The sequence below is a fragment of the Lampris incognitus genome, chromosome 9 (genome assembly GCF_029633865.1).
Source record: "Lampris incognitus isolate fLamInc1 chromosome 9, fLamInc1.hap2, whole genome shotgun sequence".
Taxonomy (NCBI): Eukaryota; Metazoa; Chordata; class Actinopteri; order Lampriformes; family Lampridae; genus Lampris; species Lampris incognitus.
This window is the reverse complement of record NC_079219.1, coordinates 52,859,069-52,879,319: the sequence shown is the minus strand read 5'-3', so window position 1 is coordinate 52,879,319 and position 20,251 is coordinate 52,859,069. Positions and strand designations below refer to the sequence as shown.

Below are 20,251 nucleotides of genomic sequence, written 5' to 3'. Positions count from 1 at the left end.
AGATTGTTGCGCCGCTCCACACTAGTTAACCTCCTGCATGACCTCAGAGCACCTTCAACTGGAATCATTAAGAGGGTGTTGCTATTTTAGAGGTGGATGTGAGCGGTTTTGTTTCTTTCTTTTTCTCTTTTTTTTTTTAGAAGCGGACCCAGTTTGTGTGTAAGTAAAAACAGATATTTGTGTACTGTGTGCAGGCGGGGGGAGGTGTGTGTGTGTGTGTTAAGTGTGGGTTTTGTGTGAGAGACGTACAGCGATTCCTACACATTTACATTACAATTGTATCATTTGAAATATAAAAGTATAAATATTGTATAGAATGTTATTAATTTGTGTAATCTTGTACATGTAATGCAAACCACCTTTCTTTTTGAAGGGAGTGAATGTGTGGTACATGCGTGTGTGTATGTGTGTAAATAATGTTTGCATAGCACTTCTGCCCTTTTTGGTTCCGCGTCGAGGCTCATTTCAGCGCTTAATTGTGTAATGAATTGATGAAACCGTTCATGCCTGCATAACTTTGTACATTTTTTTTTTTTTGTGTTTCTGCATCGTCTCCATACCGTCTCTCTCTCTTTTGCATTTGTACAGATGTGAAATATCACTGCAGCTGCATTATGGTATGAAAATAAAGCACTTGTTCTGTAACGCTACACGCTCCGCTCGACATGGCTGTGAACGTCCGTCAGTGCAAAACGGACCCATCTCGCACCTGCGGGGAAGCCCGGCCGCAGCGAGCGAACCCGGTGGTCCGATCGGACGGTCCATATTGTGTTCCGATGCTCGCCCTTGAAGCGCGGTCGCTCATTAAAAAGTAAGACGTTTAAAAAAGGCCGAGGACACTCATTAAATATTGAGACGTCTAGACAGCTTTGATAGGTGGCTAATGAAATAACCTGGTAGTTTAGCTCGACGCACAAACATGTCATTCTGTCAACATGCCAGAACCCCCCCCTCCCCCTCCCCTAACTGTCACTGGAAATGTACACATCGGATTCTGGACTAGAAAGGATGCGGTTAAGCAAACAAGCTAATGTGGTGAGATTGATATTCGCGTGTATTTTTTTTGTTTAAATATAAGCCGATGTGATTATTGAGCAGAGGTTTACACCTTGGTGTCCTCCAATTCTTGTTTTGAGTCCGTGTCTGATGACCCATCAAGAGACGGAGGGATTGCCCCCTTTTAGTTGGACAACACCGCCCTCTGGTGGACACGACGGGAAACAACTCAAAATTCCATCAAAAATATACAGATTTTATTCAACGTGGAGCGCCGCCCTTGTCACGAGCCAACTTCAAGTATTTATCTGTACAATGCAAAGAAACTCATACCTCCTTTAGTGAACTGAAGCGGTTATTCTGCGATTTGTTCTCAGCCCTAAATGGGAAGCGATATGTTGACAATCAAAATGCAAGTTATCGGAAACGAAATGGGAGTATTGGGACAATCACCAACAGCCGGGGATGAGCTGGAAGCAATCTGCCCAACGAGACGGGAGCAGTTCGTCAGTCTGAAGTGCAGCCGGAGCCTCAGCTCCATCCTTGTGCAGATAGAAATCTGTCAATCATGTCAAAGGACCTCGCCGGCTGGTCATAAGGCAGAATGTGTCCTCCCCCTCGAATGATCACCTGCACAACAAGGGAACAGATTATGAGACACACGCAGTACTAGCATAGCCGTAACTGTCCGTGTTATTAAAAGTACTACTAGCATCAAAGGATTCCGTGTCTTAATTTGAGGGAGCATCACACACACACACACACACACTTTTTCTCCCCAATTGTACTTGGCCAATTACCCCACTCTTCCGAGCCGTCCCGGTCGCTGCTCCACCCCCTCTGCCGATCCGAGGCGGGCTGCAGACTACCACATGCCTCCTCCAATACATGTGGCATTGCCAGCCGCTTCTTTTCACCCGACAGTGAGGCGTTTCCCCAGGGGGGCGTAGCGCGTGGGAGGATCATGCTATTCCCCCCTCACCCCCGACCGACCAGAGGAGGCGCTAGTGCAGCCACCACCGGCTTTCCACCTGCAGACACGGCCTATGTAGGGACGCCCGACCAAGCCAACACGGGGATTCAAACCGGTGATCCCCGTGTTGGTAGGCAACGGAATAGACCGCCACGCCACCCAAACGCCCCCGCATCTACACAAACTGAAGCCCAGTATAGCCTCTTCTTTTATACCCCTTCTGCCAAGAGGACTTGGTCTACAGGATGAGGAGTCAAGAGAAAAAGCTTCCGTCCCACTCCTCCCTCCTGCCCCACATGCAGTCCATGAAAACACCTCTCTTTAGCCCTTGTGTTGTCCTCACATTGTGTATACTGCCCTGGTCTTCAGGGTCCTTTATGACCCGCCTTCATTTAACCTCTAAATTAAAGCAACGTATTTCAATTTTAAACCCCAAACCCATTTTGCATGAAGACACAACCTGTCCTTCATCACAAACTGTGTGACTATCTGGGTTTTCCCTCTTCGCCGTGCAGAAAGACTGCGTTTAATCAGTGGACACCACTAGTTTTTAATGGGGTCACACGTGACCCAAACTTGTCTCAGGGTCAAAAACGACCCTAAGACAATCGTAGTACCCTAGTGGTGTACAGCTTTCATGGAAATATGAACAAAAACAATGTTTCGCTTTTTCTAATGTTGGGGTCACTCTAGGAAAAGTCATCACATTTCGGGGTGAAAAAAGATCATTTAGGGTCCTTTCTCTGCTGTTAAACACCGTCACGGGCCTCTTTGCCCCGTAAGACAACAGAAGGATTAGAGCAACAATGTGTAATGTTTTTAATTTATTAAGCTCTGGAGTGTGTACGCAACAAACAGGCCTCCGGCGCTTCAACACCCCACTTATTCTATCGCCTCAAATGGTCCTGTGAAACCAGCACAGGCAGTTTTGTTGCGTTAAACCCTTTTCCACAAACATGGCCAACATACCTCCTCTTCATCACAGCAGGGTGAAGAGGAGTTCGCCCCACTGCCCACAACTTATAAATAAGAGTTACACAATGCTATCTGGCTAACCAAGCTACTTTCAGGGGTGTGAAGTGTTTTGTGACCCTTGACCACATCACAGTTTTTCAAGCCTCGCAGTCGTCTTGACAACAGAAACAAAGACGTGTCCATGACAACACCTGTATCGTGTTATACGACCTGGTGAACCACAAAATAAATGCTCGCTGACAGAATCGAAGGATTTTTTTTCCCATAGTGGTCAGTGGGGACGACAGATCTTCACCCTGCCGGGACAAAGCAGCAGAAGGACGTCGGCCAAGTTTGTGAAAAAAGGTCTATACCAGCAAGCAGAGATGGGCAGTATTTCAATTAAATGTATTTAAGATATGCATTTGATTACTTTTGAGTATTCTGTCATTTGTATTTTGTTAGACAGAAAAAAATAAGATGTAACTTGTAAAAAAATACTTTAAGAGCTTGTATTTGTGCATTTGAAATACTTAAAATACATTATTTAATATGTCATTTTATTCTCAAATAAGACGTTTTTATCCCTAGGCGGCAGGCGGGGAGACAGCCTGGACAGGCCGCCAGGCCATCACACAGGACCCACACACACACACACACACACACACACTCATACCTAGGGACAATTTAGTACGGCTGATTCACCCGACTCACAGGTCTTTGGACTGTGGGAGGAAACCGGAGCACCTGGAGGAAACCCACGCAGACACGGGGAGAACATGCAAACTCCACACAGAGGACGACCCGGGATGACCCACCAAGGCTGGACTACCCTGGGGCTTGAACCCAGGACCTTCTTGCTGTGAGGCGGACTGCGCTAATCACTGTGCCATCGTGCCGCCAGCCTAATCACAGTCTTTGGTTAAATGCAGGTGAACCACGTGACATGTCCTGTCGGGTCCAGCAACGCACTCGTGGTGAACTACCATATTTCATTTGTGTTCCTTGTGACCAGTAGCTTGAGGAAAGAAGCTGCTTTGGTGTTTGGTGCAAATTTCCCCGAAGATAAAGGTATGTAATCAAAATATGATCAGATATTCCATGCTAAGGCAAGCCTTCTGGAAAACAGCAATTAGCAACCACGTGTTCTAGAACTGGCAAATATACTTACTAGCTAGTAACGTTAGCATACCAGCTAACTTCAGACACGCTCAGGCAGCCCGAAACAATGGCATCGCGTGGTTAGTCATGACATGGGAAGCTTCATTAACCAGATTGATAACTTCTGTAACTCGGGACAAAATTAATTTCTAGCATAGCTGCATTTAGGTGTATTCTTAATAGTTATCAGGGAAATAACTTGCACAGTCCTCTTGAGGATAAGGATAACATTTTACAGTGTTTGCTAGGCCAAGGGATAATATTCAGTTTAAAAAAAATAAGTTTTTAAGAAAGCAAGTCATGTATCGATTAAAAATCTTTCAGTCTGATCATTACTCTAAAGCTTAATTTTGTTCATCTTTTTTACAAAACGTTTTTACAGTATGGATTTTAGGGAGTTAATACAATTCAAAGTGAAATGTCTCCATTCCTGGATAATGCTTAAGCAACACATAAATGACTGCATTTTATTGTCTTATCACGTGAGCTGTTAAGTGTTTTTTTAATGCTGTTGGTTTTAAGTTGCAACTGGTAGGCCTAATAAATTTAATGTTATCTTTATACATTTTTCTTTAGGTAGAAGTCAGTCATCTCAGGGGATGAGTGGCAATGAACCATCAGAGCCCGGCCAGGCTGGCCCATCATCTGCCACATCTGCAGAAGAAGAAGCCACACCAATGTTCAAACGTGCAATGCTGGATGGGGAATACTTCCAAATAGTGAAACAGATCCCAAATGGAAAGATAGAGGCTGAGTGTCCGCTGTGCGCTAACAAAAAGGTCATAACATGTGGCTCTCTTGCAGCGACATCACATTTTAAAACCCACTTGAAACGAAGGCATCCTGACAAAATAAAAGAATTTGCCAGTGGGAAAAGCAAAAAAACAAAACAAAACACAGGACCTCATACAAACTACTCTCTTTGAACGTGGTCCAGTGACGCTAAATAAAATTGACTCTCTCGTCACATCCTTTGTCTCTAAAGGCGTGTACCCGTTGGCCACTGTTGAGCATCAAGAATTTATAGACTTGGTACAGGGACTTTGCCAAGGTGCTAAAGTTATGTCCAGGAGGACACTTGGGAGAAGAATCGATGGAGACTTTAATACTAAAACAGCAAATTTGAAGGAGAGACTTGAGTGCATACAGCATGTCTGCACCACTGTAGATATCTGGTCAACTATAAAAAACAAGTTATAAGGGAGTCTCTGTACACTGGATACAAACAGACATGCCAGAACGTGAACTGGCTGCTCTTGCTTGCAGACATTTTCCCAGTGCACATACCTACAAGTGCATTGCAGAACTACTGGAGGAAATCCATTCAGAATACGGCCTCACAACTGACACTACTTTGGCTGCTGTAACTGACAATGCATCAAACTTCTCAAAAGCATTGAGAGTTCAATATCCATCATTTGAGAGGAACAGGATCTTTCATTTGTAGGGAGTTGTTCCTTATCCGATGAGAGGGTCTAAGGACAGGATGTTGTGTTGCTGTCAAGCCCACTGAGGCAAATTTGTAATTTCTGATATTGGGCTATACAAATAAAATTGATTTGATTTGATTAATAATAGATCCAGAGGGAGAAGCGGAATCAGAATCTGATTCCGAGAACATATGTCAGTGTGCTATTATTCTACCACCTCACGTCAGGTGTTCCACTCACACACAGTTTGGTTTCAACCACTGATGCCAAAAGGGCAATTAAAGACAATTTCTCTCTCTCCAGGCTGAATCATTCATCCATGGCAAAGTGTTCAGCCCTACAGAATGCTTCTGGCAGACCAAAATATGCAGAAATACTCAATGACTTGATCAACCAGCAACTGATGACACCCTGTGTTTGTAGGTGGAATTCTCTTTATGACTGTTTGAGTCAGCTGACATTTCTTCAGGAGAAGCCTCCTGAGATCATGCCTGCCTTGCAACTCCCACCTTTCAAAGAGGTAGAGCTTGATTTCCTTGAGGAATAACACAAGAGTCCTCAAGCCCATTGCACTTGACCGCCTTCAAGGTCAGACCTCATGCTCCTATGGTGAGCTCATATCTACCCTTCTTTGCTGTTCAGGCTAAACTACATGACCTGCAAGCTTCAAACCTGCAGTACTGCTCACATATCTTGCAAGCCACCATAGCCGGCTTTGAGAAAAGGTTCAGTAGCTTCTTACAGCTGAAGACTGATGTCAACGAAGCCATCCTGGCTACAGCAACCCACACGTTTTTCAAGATGAGGTGAGGCGGTTGCCTCCCAAACTAGCTGCAGAGAAGAGGATACATCACCTGTTTCTGCACTCAGCTGAAGAGCTTGGCCTTGTGTCAGAAAGTGAGACTGCCTCATCAAACACCACTGAAGAGAATGAAGACGATTTCTTCATCTTGTCTGACCAAGGTACAGGTAAACTACTCTCACTTCAGCGTCTTAAGGTTAAGGTTAAACTGCAATTTCATGAATTAATCATCAAAAATGAATATTGATCAATTTAAAAATAAATGAGTAGCATCATGTCATGTTTTTAAATATTTTTGTGATATTAAAAATCCTTGAATTTAATGTAAATTCGTAACAACCTTGTTTCCCTGTTTGCCTTTACCGTTTCCAATCCCATCAACAGGAACTGAGAGCAAGTTGGGCAGAGAGATGTTGCCCAGCCACAGCAAAGCAGAGTTGGAGACCCTTCACTTTCTGGAGGACCCCAGAAAGGACCTTTCCTCGCTGGATTCATAGCCACTGATCAAGCTACTCTTGGTAAGATTCAACACCACTTTGCCATCAGACACCAGTTGAGCATCTCTTCTCCTTTGCAGGCATGATTTACCACCCTCACAGGAGGCAATAAACAGCTGAACTGATGGAGAAATTAGTTGTGCTGAAAAACTAAAACGGAAATGGAAGGACTGCAGTGTTATGGGGTACAAAAAGGAGTATACTCTTTTTATCTTCTTAGGTTGTTGCTGGCACTGGGGGGAAGGGGGTGCTTCTCGTTCTCTTCTACTATTTTATACTGTATCATACTCTGCTGTAATGGTACTGTTATGTGTCTTTTGCACTCATTCATTTGGTTGCTTGTTAAGTTGGAGATCTCAGAAATTTACTTACTTCACTCCACTTATCGCTCTTGAAAAAGGCATCTGCTAAATGCCCAGTGTTATTGTCTTCTGAAAGAACTTGTGCATCATTGTGGCCTAACTGCTCAGTTCCCCCAGTTGCATTTCAATTGGTTGTTCACTCAGTCAGCCAATGGTCCCTTTGACTGACAGAAACCACCCAGCATGCACCCCAGAATTCATAGCCTCCTACCTCCAAGATATCCTGATTGGCCACTTCAAATCTATGACGTGGAGAAATTAGCAGAGCTCATCTTTTCAATGTAGAGGCGTTATGCTCAGACCCATATTGAGCATACTAAATGCCTAAAATCTGATATCAGTTTTTATAGGTTTCAAATCCAACAGGACCTTAAAGTGAGAATCAGGGAGGCTAAAGATAATTACAGGAGGGAGCAGAAACTCCCAGTAAAACAACATGAGAGAGGTCTGGAGTGGTATGAAGACCATTACTGGTTTCAGGCCAACTGGCAGCAGAGGAGTGGAGTGCAGCTTAGACAGGGCCAATGAACTTAGTTTGTTTTTTAATAGATTTGACACAATGACCCCCCCGCCCCCCCGGTCTCATCTGTTGCCTGCCTTCATCAACCATCAACTTCACTGCCCCCCCCTCCTTACATCCCCCCAGCCTCCGGTGGGGGCCCTACTCTCTCCCCCTCCCTGGGTTCCCAGACTAATGGCCCTCTCCAACCTGACAACCCCCCCCCACACACACACACACACACACCTGTAACACCTATAGTGTGCTTCACAGTTGACCATGTCAGAAGACAGTTGAAGAGACTTCATGCGAGCAAGGCGGCAGGCCCGGATGGTGTTAGACCCAGGGTGCTCAAAGCCTGTGCCCCCCAGTTATGTGGAGTGCTTCACCGTGTCTTCAACATGAGCCTAAGACTTCAAAGGGTCCCCGTGTTGTGGAAGACGTCCTGCCTCATTCCTGTGCCTAAAACAACGCATCCCAGGGACTCCAAAGACTACAGACCGGTAGCATTGACTTCACACATCATGAAGACTCTGGAAAGACTCATCCTGGAGCAGCTTTGGCCCACGGTCAAGCCACACTTAGACCCCCTCCAGTTCGCCTACCAGCTCCGACTGGGAGTTGAGGATGCCATCATTTACCTGCTTAATCGTGCCTACGCCCACCTAGATAAGCCAGCGAGCCCTGTGAAGGTCATGTTCTTAGACTTCTCTAGTGCCTTCAACACCATTCAGCCAGCTCTACTGGGTAAGAAGCTGACAGCAATGCAGGTAGATGCCCCCCTTGTGTCCTGGATTGTTGACTACCATACTGGTAGACAACAGTAAGTGAGCTTGCAACACTGAGTCAGAAAGAGTGGTCAAAAACACTGGGGCTCCACAGGGGACAGTCCTGTTTCCCTTCCTTTTCACCCTCTACACCATAGACTTCAACTACCACACAGCGTCCTGCCATCTTCAGAAGTTCTCTGATGACTCTGCTATTGTTGGATGCATAAGTAAGGGCGGGGAGACTGAGTACAGGGCTGTGGTGGGAAACTTTGTCACATGGTGTGAGCGGAACCATCTGCAGTTCAACGTGACTAAGACAAAGAAGCTTGTTGTTGATCTGAGGTGGGACATGACACCAGTGACCCATTTCCATCCAGGGGGTCAGTGTGGACACTGTGGAATACTACAAGTACCTGGGGGTGTATATAGACAATAAACTGGACTGGGCTAAGAACACTGACGTCCTCTACAAGAAGGGATGGAGCTGTCTCTACTTTTTGAGGAGGCTGAGGTCCTACAAAATCTGCCAGACAATGCTCAGGATGTGGTATGAGTCTGTGGTGGCCAGTTCTCTCCTGTTTGCTGTTGTGTGTTGGGGCAGCGTGGGAATGTCGCCCCAGACACCAGATTTAAAACTCTGGTATACTGCCAAATACAGAGATTTACCTGGTAGGCTTAATCACCATTGTGTGAACTCGTTTGGGCAAGGGCTTGGATGTCCCGTATTCTAGCTTTAACCTAACCTTATGTACTCTTATCCTAACCCTAACCCAACGCTTACCTTAACCTACCCTCAACCACCTAACCCTAGCCTTAACGCTTCTGTTAGACTCGAAGCTTTCTGGCAGAAAGCCCCAAAGGCAAACTTCCTTGATTAGTGACGCTCGCTACGAGGCGTGGTAAAAATACGGCAGGATTTTGTATGTTTTTTGTTTTCTTCAGCAGTGGCTTGTTGGTAAGAGGGGTTGTAGCAAAATATGCACGTTCCATTGCTAAAGAAAAAAACCCCATCTAAAATCCCACATTTATTTTTAGTCACACCTCGTAGCAAGCGTCATTTCCTGTTCACGAAGAAACAATCGCGTCTCGTTCGCCAAATTAACAGAAAATTACACAATGTCGCTTTAAAACATGTATTGAAAAAGTAGTTAAAAGTGGTTATGGATATCATAACCTTCAAAATGCAGTTTGTGAATCACGTGACCATAACGTGAACATTAAAGCCGTGACAGACGGCCGCTCACCTGGTAGAACTCTCCCACTTGTCTTACATAACCGGCCACCTCGGTGTCGGTTGGCTGGACCTTCCAGTGGAAGCGAGGGGCACTTAGGTAGTCTGCCGTCCCGGTCCAGTTGACAGTAGGCAGGAACCTCTCCGTCAGAGGTGCTGCGACAATCACATCCAGCTGACCGTTGTAGATTAACACCTGGGCACGGAATGAGGATAAGGAGGGACAGGGTTGGTATGAGTGGACAAGTTGAATTTTACTGTTTGTTAGAGACAAGGAATCGGACTTGCTAACAGGCACTCCAGTAGGCCTGTGTACTTTATCAGAGGTGTGAGAGATCAACTGGACCTCACCCTGTAGTTATCCATCAAGACCCCCAACCATGGTTTGATGCTCTTCATGACATCCTGCAGGAGGTGCTTCTCCACCTCCAAGCCGTCGTGGAACGTCAGGTTTCCCACGTGGATGGAGCGCCGCACCTCAGGCAGAGTCACAAACTGGGAAAAATACTCTTGGTCCTCAGGCTCCTGAAGAACAGTACATATAGATATGACCAAAAAAAAAATAGATGCAGCATCTTCTTCAAAAGTCTTACCAACTACATTTCCAAACATTTTTTAAATATTCCTTAAAATTCAGATAAACCTGGTTACGGTTAAGGTTTGGATCGACGGTGAACCTCAAGAGAAGCTAAGAAGACTTGGGGAAGGCTCGGGCCCAGTTAAGTTGGCTTCCAGTGTTTCTACGTACCTGACATGACATGTAGTTGAAGTAGTTGGAGCAGCCAGTGGCATTTTGGAAAAACGAAGGGTTGGGATCCACATCCCCATTCAGCAAACTGTCAAAAACCTGAAATGCAACACAAAAGATCTGGACAAGAGACTGCAGAGCCGGCCATCTTTGATCACATTCATTGAAAGCTGCTTTAACTTAAATCTCTGATTACATACAACATCTGGTTAATTTCTTGAATTCCAAAGAAAGTGGATTTAAAACAACATCTCCAACAGCCATTCCAGCGAGTCTGGATGGAGACATTAATAAGAAACATCTGAAAGTACTTTGAGAAAAATTCAATGCAACTCGATTTTAAAATCAAAATGAGCAGGACTTTTTTTTTTTTATGCGTCCTCTTACACCAAAACAAAATTGCCCGGGGTGTTCCTGTGTACCTTGAAAGCCTCCACCCACTTCTGCTGCTGGATGAGCTTGACCCCCATGTCCGTTTGCTCCACAACGTACTGTCTCTGCAGCTCGTCTATCATCCCTGTCTGGTAAAGGAACTCCGCGTAGCCACCCAGCATCTGAGACAGAAACTGAAACAATCGACTGCAGAGGGACAAGTGTACTTCCTGGTTTTCATCAGACATCCACTGTACATTTACAGTGCATATAGTTGCATAGCAACGCTGAAAACCCTGTTTTTCAGCAACGCACAATTTGATAGCATAAGCAAAGTGCCTTCAATCACAGTAATCAACGCAATCTTTTTCATTACATCCCTCCATCCATCCATTATCCAAACCGCTTATCCTGCTCTCAGGGTCGCGGGGACGCTGGAGCCTATCCCAGCAGTCACTGGGTGGCAGGCGGGGAGACACCCTGGACAGGCTGCCAGGCCGTCACAGGTCCCACACAATTTTAAAATAAAATGGCTCCAAATATATATCTATATCTTTCTAAAGTAGGCTTCATAGAGAAGACACCAGAACGCTGTACTTGAAAAACAGACCCACCATCTCTGGATCACAGAGTCCGTCCCCGATGGCCATCCCCTTAAAGTTGATTTTCACTTTGGCAGTGGGGTTGTTCTTGTGGATGTAATAACCGATGGCTGGAACATATTTCCCCGCATAAGACTGCAAGCGCACAAAGAGACCGTGTGAATATCCAGAGCTTTTAATAATACAGCTGCTCAATCAACTGCCATGACCCTCCATCTTCTCACAGCAGTACCAGCTCTTAAAGTATTAGGATCAGCTCTCACACAACACCACAGAAAGTGTTTCATGTCTCCCTTAATATGTTTTTCATATCCCGAAATAAGAAATAAAACATAACCGATTTTTCTCTAATGAACAAAAAAATCGGCCAAGTGACTTTATTATTGAAAATTTAGAGGCCATTTAAGGTAATCGCACAATATCCATTTCAGAGCTTAGAAAACAAAACCAAAGCTTGCCTCTCCGGTTGCATAGAACTCGTTGGACTGATACTCCGGAAAGATCTGGAAAAACTGTGTTAATGCACTGATGGAAAAGAAAGAGAGAGGGAAAAGGTAAATAAGCAGTTCATGTAACACTATTGCGTGCCAGGACAAGTTAGATTAAGATGACCGTCTGTGTTACCTGTACAAGTCTCTGCCTACATCATCCTGATTCTGAGCAAAGCCTCCGTCATCGTCGGTGAAACTGAACCCTGTTCCAACCTGGAAACAAGATACCCGACGTTCAAAACTTGACACTAAAATCCAGTGGTGGCTCTTTGTCAGGGCATAGTATATCCAAACATAAATCAAACATGTAATTGCAGAAGATCATGGAATAAAGTCCAAGATTGTGGTCTCAAATTACAGAAGAGTTTCATGTGAACAATTCGGCCCCTTCCATTCGAGGGACAGTGGATGACGCCTACCGGATTGTCGATGTACAACACCGAATATCTGGACGTCCAGGGATAATCTCTGAAACCGACTGCGGAGACATAAAGGAGGCGTCATTAGGAGAGGAGAGCAATTCACTTGTGAACAAAATTCATGCTTGCTACCAGTTACCTTGAGTGAATTCTTAAACGAAGGCATGAACCTCATTTTACTGCATTTAAACATCTGTGTGGCCCACTGAAAGGTAAAGTCAACACTACCCGTCAGGTTCTTGTGTACCACGTAGGGTCCGTGTTCCACAAAGAGGCCGAACATGGAGGTTCCACCGGGCCCTCCCTGCAGCCACAGCAGGACAGGAGCCGTCTCCGGCCTCTCCTACAGGTGGAGAAGAGACAAAAAAATAATAAAAATAAAGGCAGGATTTGAGCGCCACCCTGTGGTGGCTTTGATACTATGGCCTTTTAGAGTGGCTTCAGAAAGTATTCAGTCCCCCACTGATCATGTCTTGTTTTGCTCTGCTGCAAAGTTAAATAAAAATATACAGGAAACAGAATTTCTGTTTACTCCTATATCAGTCTATCATGCATGCATCGCCTAAACCTGTATAAAATCCAATTCAGGGTTGCACTCTATCCCAGCATGCATTGCACAGAAGGCAGGGAGAGACACCCTGGACAGGTCACCAGTATGGGCAATTTGGGGGACTCCAACTTACCTAACACGCAGGTCTTGGACCGTGGGAGTAAACCCACACACAAACAGGCAACATGGGAACTACACAGATGGGCTGGAACTGAACCAGTAGTCTCTTGCTGTGAGGCAACAGTGCCAAACACTAAGCTACTGTCGTTCAGTCTTTATCATGTCAGTGCAAAAGACATTTCTGAGATGTCTTCAGAATTGTAAAAAAAAAAAAAAAAAATACAAAAAAATCAGTTAAAATAAAAAAAATAAAAAAGGACTTGATTGGTAAGTATTCACCCCATGTCTATCATCTTCATTTGGAACAGGTGTTTTCTATTGAGTAATTATACTAAATATATCAACAAGACTCCACATGTGATCAATAAAATGGCTGAACAATAAACACCACCAGCTTGGTGAGGTCTCACAGATCAGATCAGTCCTGCTGTCATGAAGACCAAGGAGCTGCAGGTGGAACCTGAGATGAAGTTGTTAAGAGGCAAAAAGCTGGACAAGGTTATAAAAAGACTGTCGATGGTTTGAACTTTCCTAGGAGTAAAAAGAAAAAAAATCCATGTCAAATGGAAAATATATGGCACAACCAAGATGATGCTAAAACCAAGCCGACTCACCAAACTGAGCCAGCAGAATAAAAAAGGGGCATTTGTCAGAGAAGTGACTGAGATATCAGCTACAGAGCTGCACGGCTCATTAGCTGAGAGGGGACAAACTGTCCAAGACCATCCACCTCACTCCATCTCTCTTCAGCAGTTCAGATTTGGTGGAGTGGCTGGAAGGAAGCAAATTCTGAGAAAGGCCAACATGAAGTCCATCCATCCATCCATTATCTGAACCACTTATCCTGCTCTCAGGGTCGCGGGGATGCTGGAGCCTATTCCAGCAGTCATTGGGCGGCAGGTGGGGAGACACCCTGGGCAGGCCGCCAGGCCATCACAGGGCCCACACACATTCATACCTAGGGACAATGTAGTATGGCTGATTCACCTGACCTACATGTCTTTGGACTGTGGGAGGAAACTGGAGCACCCGGAGGAAACCCACACAGACACGGGGAGAACATGCAAACTCCACACAGAGGACGACCTGGGATGACCCACCAAGGTTGGACTACCCCGGGGCTCGAACCCAGGACCTTCTTGCTGTGAGGCAATGGCGCCAACCACTGCGCCATCCCAACATGAAGTCATGCATGGAATTTGCTGGAAGCAATATGACAAAAATCACATCTCTCTCTGGTAAGAGATTTTGTGGTCTGATAAGACTAATGTTGAGCTCTTTGGCCTGAAGGCAGAGAGCTAAACAAACACCGCCTAACACCTTGTACCGCTATCCCTACCACCAAGCATGGTGACGGCAGCATCATACTATGGGATTGTATTAAAGCAAATCCATTCCAGTCAGCCAGAGATCTGTTTTTAGGGCAAAGCTTCAGGTCCCAAACAGAACAATAACCCCAAACACATGGAAATAACTACTAAGGAATGGCTCAAACTGGCATGGCCAAGCCAAATCCTACACTTAAGCCCCACCAAAAATCTGCTGTCCGCTGATGCTCTCCAATTTGGTGGAGCTGGAACAAATTTACATAGATGAATGGGCAAAAATTGCAAAATCACTGTGTAAAGTTCATGTAGACAGATCTGAGGAGACTCACGGCTGTAACTGCTGTTAAAAGGCTCATTTACAAGATACTGAAGGACTGAATCTGAATACGCTCCCAAAAATGAAAATTTTCATTTCCAGTTTAAAACAAATGCCGAATATAAATATTTGCTTCATACATTTGTGAACTCTAGTGTTGAAATAAAATAAATGCCAAAATTTGGAGGTGCAACAGGAACCAAATGTGACAGTTAAGAGGTCGATGCTTTCTGAAGGCAATGCAAGTACATCCCAAAAAATGAAAAGAAAAAAAATGTAACCTAACATTTACGTGGCTCATTGAGCAAATACAAAATGTCCATCCATTATCCAAACCGCTTATCCTGCTCTCAGGGTTGCGAGGATGCCGGAGCCTGTCCCAGCAGTCATCAGGCGGGGAGACACCCCGGACAGGCCGCCAGGTCATCACAGGGCCAAAAATATACAATGTTCTTGATGGAATTTCAAACTTGCTTTCAGTGACAACAGGCAGGTTAGCTTGATTATTCCTATTCAGCCTTGCTTTTACTTGGCCTTTAGTTTGCCATTTGTGGATTCTCATCATAAATCCTTTTTCCTGCTCTACTTTGCATTATTATTCACAGCCCCCCCCTTCACCAACCCCTCCATCAACCACCAACTCACACTGAGACACTCCTTCCTCACCCAAACAAGAGTTCATATCCATCCCTCTACTCAACACCTGGAACCTAGTATGAAATCACAGTTTAAGATAGGTAACTGATGAACAGACTTATCAGAGGCAAGGTTAAAGCATTCTTAGTATTTGCACAATCCCAACAGAAAGTGTCTGATAGGGTCTGAAAACAGATCAAGGTTCAAGCCAAATTCCTCCCTCATGACCGAGCATTGCTCCCGGGCAGCTGACACAGGTGGCGCAAACACCCCTGGAGAGAGAAGCTGGGTCAGGCAGGCCTACCTGGGCGGGGAAAAACCAGAAGTAGAGGTTGCTGTTGTATTTCGTGTTGACAGTGAGGTACCCGGCATAGCTCTTCACATTGGCCCCAGGTAGAGGCCCCACGAGACTCAGTCTTCTGGCTGAAAAGCACAACGGCAGACGTCAGAGTCCACGTGATCGGCAGAAAACGCAAAGCCGGCACAGACCACCGCAGTGCCGCACGTGAGCCGGTGTTCCGCCGAGATGCGCTACCCCCGCGGGCGCTGCGCACGGTGGCGAGCTGAGGGTCGGGCGTCGAGCCGCGTTACGGCAGCGTTTTTGCGACAAAGCCGCACAAATCGTCAGAACACCGGGTCCGTGTAAAACGGGGAGAAGTGAGCCGCACCTTCATCGACGGCGCCTCTCTCCAGGTAGGGCGTGAGGAAGAGCGGGGCGCCGGGGTCAGCTCCCCCCAGCCCGCTGACGCGGTGGTGTTTACGGCAGAAGAAACGCGAGCAGCCGCTCGACTGTGTCGCCTCCAGCAAAGCCCAAAGCAGAAGAACACCGAGAGCTTTCCTCCCCATTCTGCCGAGAGATTAAACCTTAAAATAAGGGTCAAGACGGCAAGCCCAAACCACACGAACACACACCGACTCCCAACCACCCCTGTCCCCGGGTCCAAACCCGCACACACGCACACAACAGAGGGGGAAATGAGGAACACGACCGCCCGACAAACCACGTTTTACCTCAAAACCTGAGCGCGTCTGACGGGAAAAGACGAGAAGGCGAGAAACGGTGTTTTAAGACGTATGACCAGCGTTCAGTCATGTGATCAACCGGGGGGGGGGGGTCACGTGAGGACGGTGTCTCGGGATATTCTGCTCGCGCCGCTTTCGATGCGTTTCCGTTTCCTGGTCACGAAACGTTGCCGCAACCGAAATTTGCACAACTTCCAGCGTAAGCCGGCCAACTTTCTGAAAAACCCCGTTTCTCACGACGCAGCGCGAACAAAAACGGGCAGCGTTTCCCTACAAATGTGACAGTCATCGATTCGCACGCCTCCGTTTAGCACTGTAACGTCGTGACTTCTAATTCGATTAAAAATGGAGTCGAATGATTCGATAACGCGCCCACGCCGCCGGAACATGTTGCTGCTTAAAACAGTGTTTCTCAACCGGGGGTCCGCGGACCCCTAGTGGTCCGTGGTGTAATTGCGAGGGGTCCGTGAAAATAAAATATCTTTAAAAAAAGATCCTATGACATTTATAGGAATAGGATTATTTTACTCAAATGTGACTGAGACCTTTATCTACCTAAACTATAAAGGGTAACAGGACTTTTTCTCTAATTACATCTGTTTCACAAGTGTAATTTATTGTATTTTAATAAGAGATCTCGCTCCCGTTTGGATTGTTAAAAGTTGCTGCATAAAAATTCTGTTGTTACATATATCTGAAAGTTACTGAATACATATCTGAAAGTTGCTGCATAAGAATTCTGTTTTGTTAACTATATCTAAGTTACAACTGAAAGCTCTTATTTTTGCCCCAAAGAGTGAATAAATGCTATAACACAATTTAAAATGCAGTTTCTACTGTTTCTATCAAATTGCAACCCCCCTCCCCCAAGATCAGGTGGAGGGGTCCTCAGGGTAGATCAAAAACACGCAGGGGGGTCCAGGACCCCCCAAAAAGGTTGAGAACCACTGGCTTAAAAAGTCTTTGGACCACTTTCCCCCGCCGCCGCGCCGCGGAAGGCTGTGCTCGCACATGTTGCGCTCCCCTTTGGGCGTGAATCGCATTCATCAATTGGCAGCATTCCTCGACATTAGTCATTATAGTAGGCATCGGCGTCCTAATTGGGAGGGGGTTATCCAATCGAGGCGAAGCTTTTCTATATTTCAAACCGTTTCTTTTAATCTCCGTTTTTGTTTTGTTTTTTAAAGGCGGGGTGTTTTTTTTAAATTCTGCATAATTGGAGAACTAACGCGCGATAGCTGCGCGGTGATTCGAACCGAGGCGGCCTGCCAAGTCCGCACGGGCGCTTTCGCTTTAAGAAGGCGCGTCTCCGCTGCAGTGTGGCGTTTATTGCGATCCTGTAAGTGGCACATGGAAACTACAGCGCGGCCGAAGTCCGTCTGATGGTGTTTCTCTGATAACGCGGAGCGGCAGCCTGTAGGCTCCGTCGCCTCGGAATGAATCGAGAATCGGGACGGGATCACGCCGCCGTGCCGGGGCACGGTCCGAAGTTGACAGCGGCGCTCGTGCGGGCTGTCTGACTATTTTTATCCCGCTCGCGGTTGAAAAGTACCTTCGCGCCGCAGCGCGGGGGAGGCACGCGGGAGGAGGGTCGGAGGATTAAGCGGACGCGTTTTCGGGTTAGAGAGGCACGGGGAGAAGAAGGGGGGGATCGTGGGGTTTGACGCCGAAGCGAGACATGCAATAGTCGCCGGTGTTTAGAGCCGAGAGGTGAGACGAGGGGAGCGGGTGGGGGGGGGGGGCGGCGATGACATGGAGGCACGGCCGGGGACGTGCCGCGAGCGCACCTTGACCACACGGGAGTGAGCGAGACGCAGAGACGGATTTGGGATGGCAGCATCCAGCAGCTCCAGCCTCTCCGGTTCATCAGTCTCCTCTGGTGAGAGTTCAGCTGACCTACATTGGGAACTATTGAATCAGGTCATGTGTCCGTACCGCCGCCCTCTAATAACAGCGATCATAAGATCATCATAAATCGCCATTACGATAGTTTGGTCGGTGAGTTGATCTGTACATCGTTCACGTGTTGTGTCATACAGCACGCGAATGTGGCTGACGTATCAAACTTTTCGTTACATTGTCCATCTTGTGCTGCTCGCCATAAACACGTTGCGTGCCACCGGCACTCGGACGACTCGCGAGTCATCCGAATTTTCGTTTACTCTTCATCCTCACACTCATCCTCACACGTAGCGAAACCCGAAATGATGGTCCGGTCTCCAGGCGATGGGAATAATGGGGTGGGGGGGTGTGGGGGGGGGATTTGAACGCCTTTGCATGAGTCGATGGACAGACGGACAGCAAGGTTGTGAAAGGCAGCCTGCGTGAGGTTTGGTTTTTGGACATTGCCATTATATTGCCAATTATCTCCGTAATTCCCCGGTTGACTTTCCATTTGATTAGCTGAAGGAATCCGATTCGGGTTTTACTATTTTCCATCACGCAGCCCCAAACGGGGATGCATTGTGACAGTTTGAAAATACTTAGCCTGTTATTTCACGGTCCAGTGACATTATACAGTGCATACTGTTACAGTGTATACACCAAGTCTGAGCCCCCCTTGGAAACAATAGATTTCATTTTCCACGGATATAATGGATATTGTGAAGAAAAAAAACAGCACCACCAACTATAAAATGGTTGAATTTTCAGGGTGCAGTTCCCCCCACTGAATGTGAACTCAAAATGGGATTACAGCTGCTCAAATGAACCCAGAATGAAACAGCAGTTCCAGACACTTCTCAGTTTGTCTTTCTCGGTTGATAAAGAGCGTTGCTCGTGTTTGCCAAGGTTAAAGTGCAAACCTGCTATCACACTGCTGCTTCAGACCGGAGGGCGTAGAGAGGCGTCTGTGTTGCTATCTGTGTGTGTGTGTGTGTGTGTCTGTTCTTGTACTTCTTTGTGAGGACCAATTTGAGTGTTTAACCGTCAGAGTGAGGACATTTTTGTAGTCCTCACTTCTTTAATGGTCTATTTCACACTTGGGTTTAGGGTTAAGGTTAGAAATGTAAATCTGATGGTTAAGGTTAGGGTTAAGGTCTAGGAAATGAATAAGTCAGTGAGGGTCCTCACAAAGATAGAAGGATAAGTGTGTGTGTGTGTGTGAGAGAGAGAGAAGGGGAGAGAGAGTGTGTGAGAGTGTGCATGACATGAGGGTTAAGGAGGTGATGTGTATGGTAGATGGTAGATTTTTTCTCTCATGTATTTGTGGGGACATTTAAGCTCTAAGGTCTCAGCTTGATGTCTCCATCCAGCAGTGTTTTGCCATCAATGGTTACGTCTTGTGAAAGGATTGTGGTCTTTTTTTTATCTAAACGACAATGTAGGCCTTTCAAACCAAGCGTACTGCATTCACAGCTTTCTGCGTGGGGCCGTCATATGGTGTGGTATAGTACATTGTAACATGGTGTGGGTGTAGTACATTGTTACATGGTGTGAGTGTAGTACATCATAACATGGCATGGGTGTAGTACGTTGTAACATGGCGTGGGTGTAGCACATCATAACATGGCGTGGGTGTAGCACATTGTAACATGGCGTGGGTGTAGCACATCGTAACATGGCGTTGGTGTAGTACATCATAACATGGCGTGGGTGTAGCACATTGTAACATGGCATGGGTGTAACACATCATAACATGGCACGGGTGTAGTACAATGTAACATGGTGTGGGTGTGGTACATTGTAACATGGTGTGGGCGGGTGTAGTACATTGTAACATGGCGTGGGTGTATCACATCGTAACATGGCATGGGTGTAGTACATTGTAACATGGCGTGGGTGTAATACATTGTAACATGGTGTGGGTGTAGTACATTGTAACATGGCGTGGGTGTAATACATTGTAACATGGGGTGGGTGTAGTACATTGTAACAGGGTGTGGGTGTAATACATTGTAACATTGTGTGGGCGGGTGTAGCACAATGTAACAGGGCGTGGGTGGGCGTAGCACATCGTAACATGGCGCGGG

The 20,251-nt window shown here is 46.2% G+C and overlaps 2 protein-coding genes across 3 annotated transcripts in view; one reads left to right on the top strand and one right to left on the bottom strand.

Moving 5' to 3' along the window:
* Positions 1-1,237: 1,237 nt before the first annotated feature.
* On the bottom strand, positions 1,238-16,389 carry cpvl (carboxypeptidase vitellogenic like). 2 transcript variants are annotated; one of them, XM_056286256.1, is made up of 13 exons: positions 16,269-16,389; positions 15,926-16,104; positions 15,562-15,680; positions 12,536-12,650; positions 12,308-12,366; positions 12,022-12,101; positions 11,856-11,922; positions 11,410-11,532; positions 10,846-10,977; positions 10,424-10,522; positions 10,027-10,200; positions 9,689-9,871; positions 1,238-1,626 (listed from the first exon to the last, which is right to left on the bottom strand). In XM_056286256.1, exons 2-13 carry the CDS (start codon positions 16,101-16,103, stop codon positions 1,528-1,530), a joined length of 1,428 nt encoding a protein of 475 aa, XP_056142231.1. In that variant the 5' UTR covers position 16,104; positions 16,269-16,389; the 3' UTR covers positions 1,238-1,527. The 2 variants fall into 2 exon arrangements, with proteins under 2 accessions (XP_056142231.1, XP_056142232.1); XM_056286257.1 differs by lacking the exon at positions 16,269-16,389 and having other exon boundaries at positions 15,926-16,261.
* Positions 16,390-18,042: 1,653 nt separating this feature from the next.
* chn2 (chimerin 2) overlaps positions 18,043-20,251 on the top strand; it is a 46,116-nt gene continuing 43,907 nt past the window's right edge. Inside the window, exon 1 of the mRNA XM_056285823.1 lies at positions 18,043-18,159. Within this exon, the coding sequence (XP_056141798.1) occupies positions 18,111-18,159 (49 nt within the window). The 5' untranslated portion in view covers positions 18,043-18,110. The remainder of the gene's footprint in view (positions 18,160-20,251) is intronic.

Bases quoted from the DNA above. Each gene is read 5' to 3' on its own strand.
- cpvl (XM_056286256.1), bottom strand. From the start codon at position 16,103: ATGGGGAGGAAAGCTCTCGGTGTTCTTCTGCTTTGGGCTTTGCTGGAG. The intron at 11,923-12,021 runs GTAACACAGACG...CTTTTCCATCAG, and splicing joins GTAGGCAGAGACTTGTACAG to TGCATTAACACAGTTTTTCC. The intron at 10,201-10,423 runs GTACGTAGAAAC...ACTGTTCTTCAG, and splicing joins TCAACTACATGTCATGTCAG to GAGCCTGAGGACCAAGAGTA.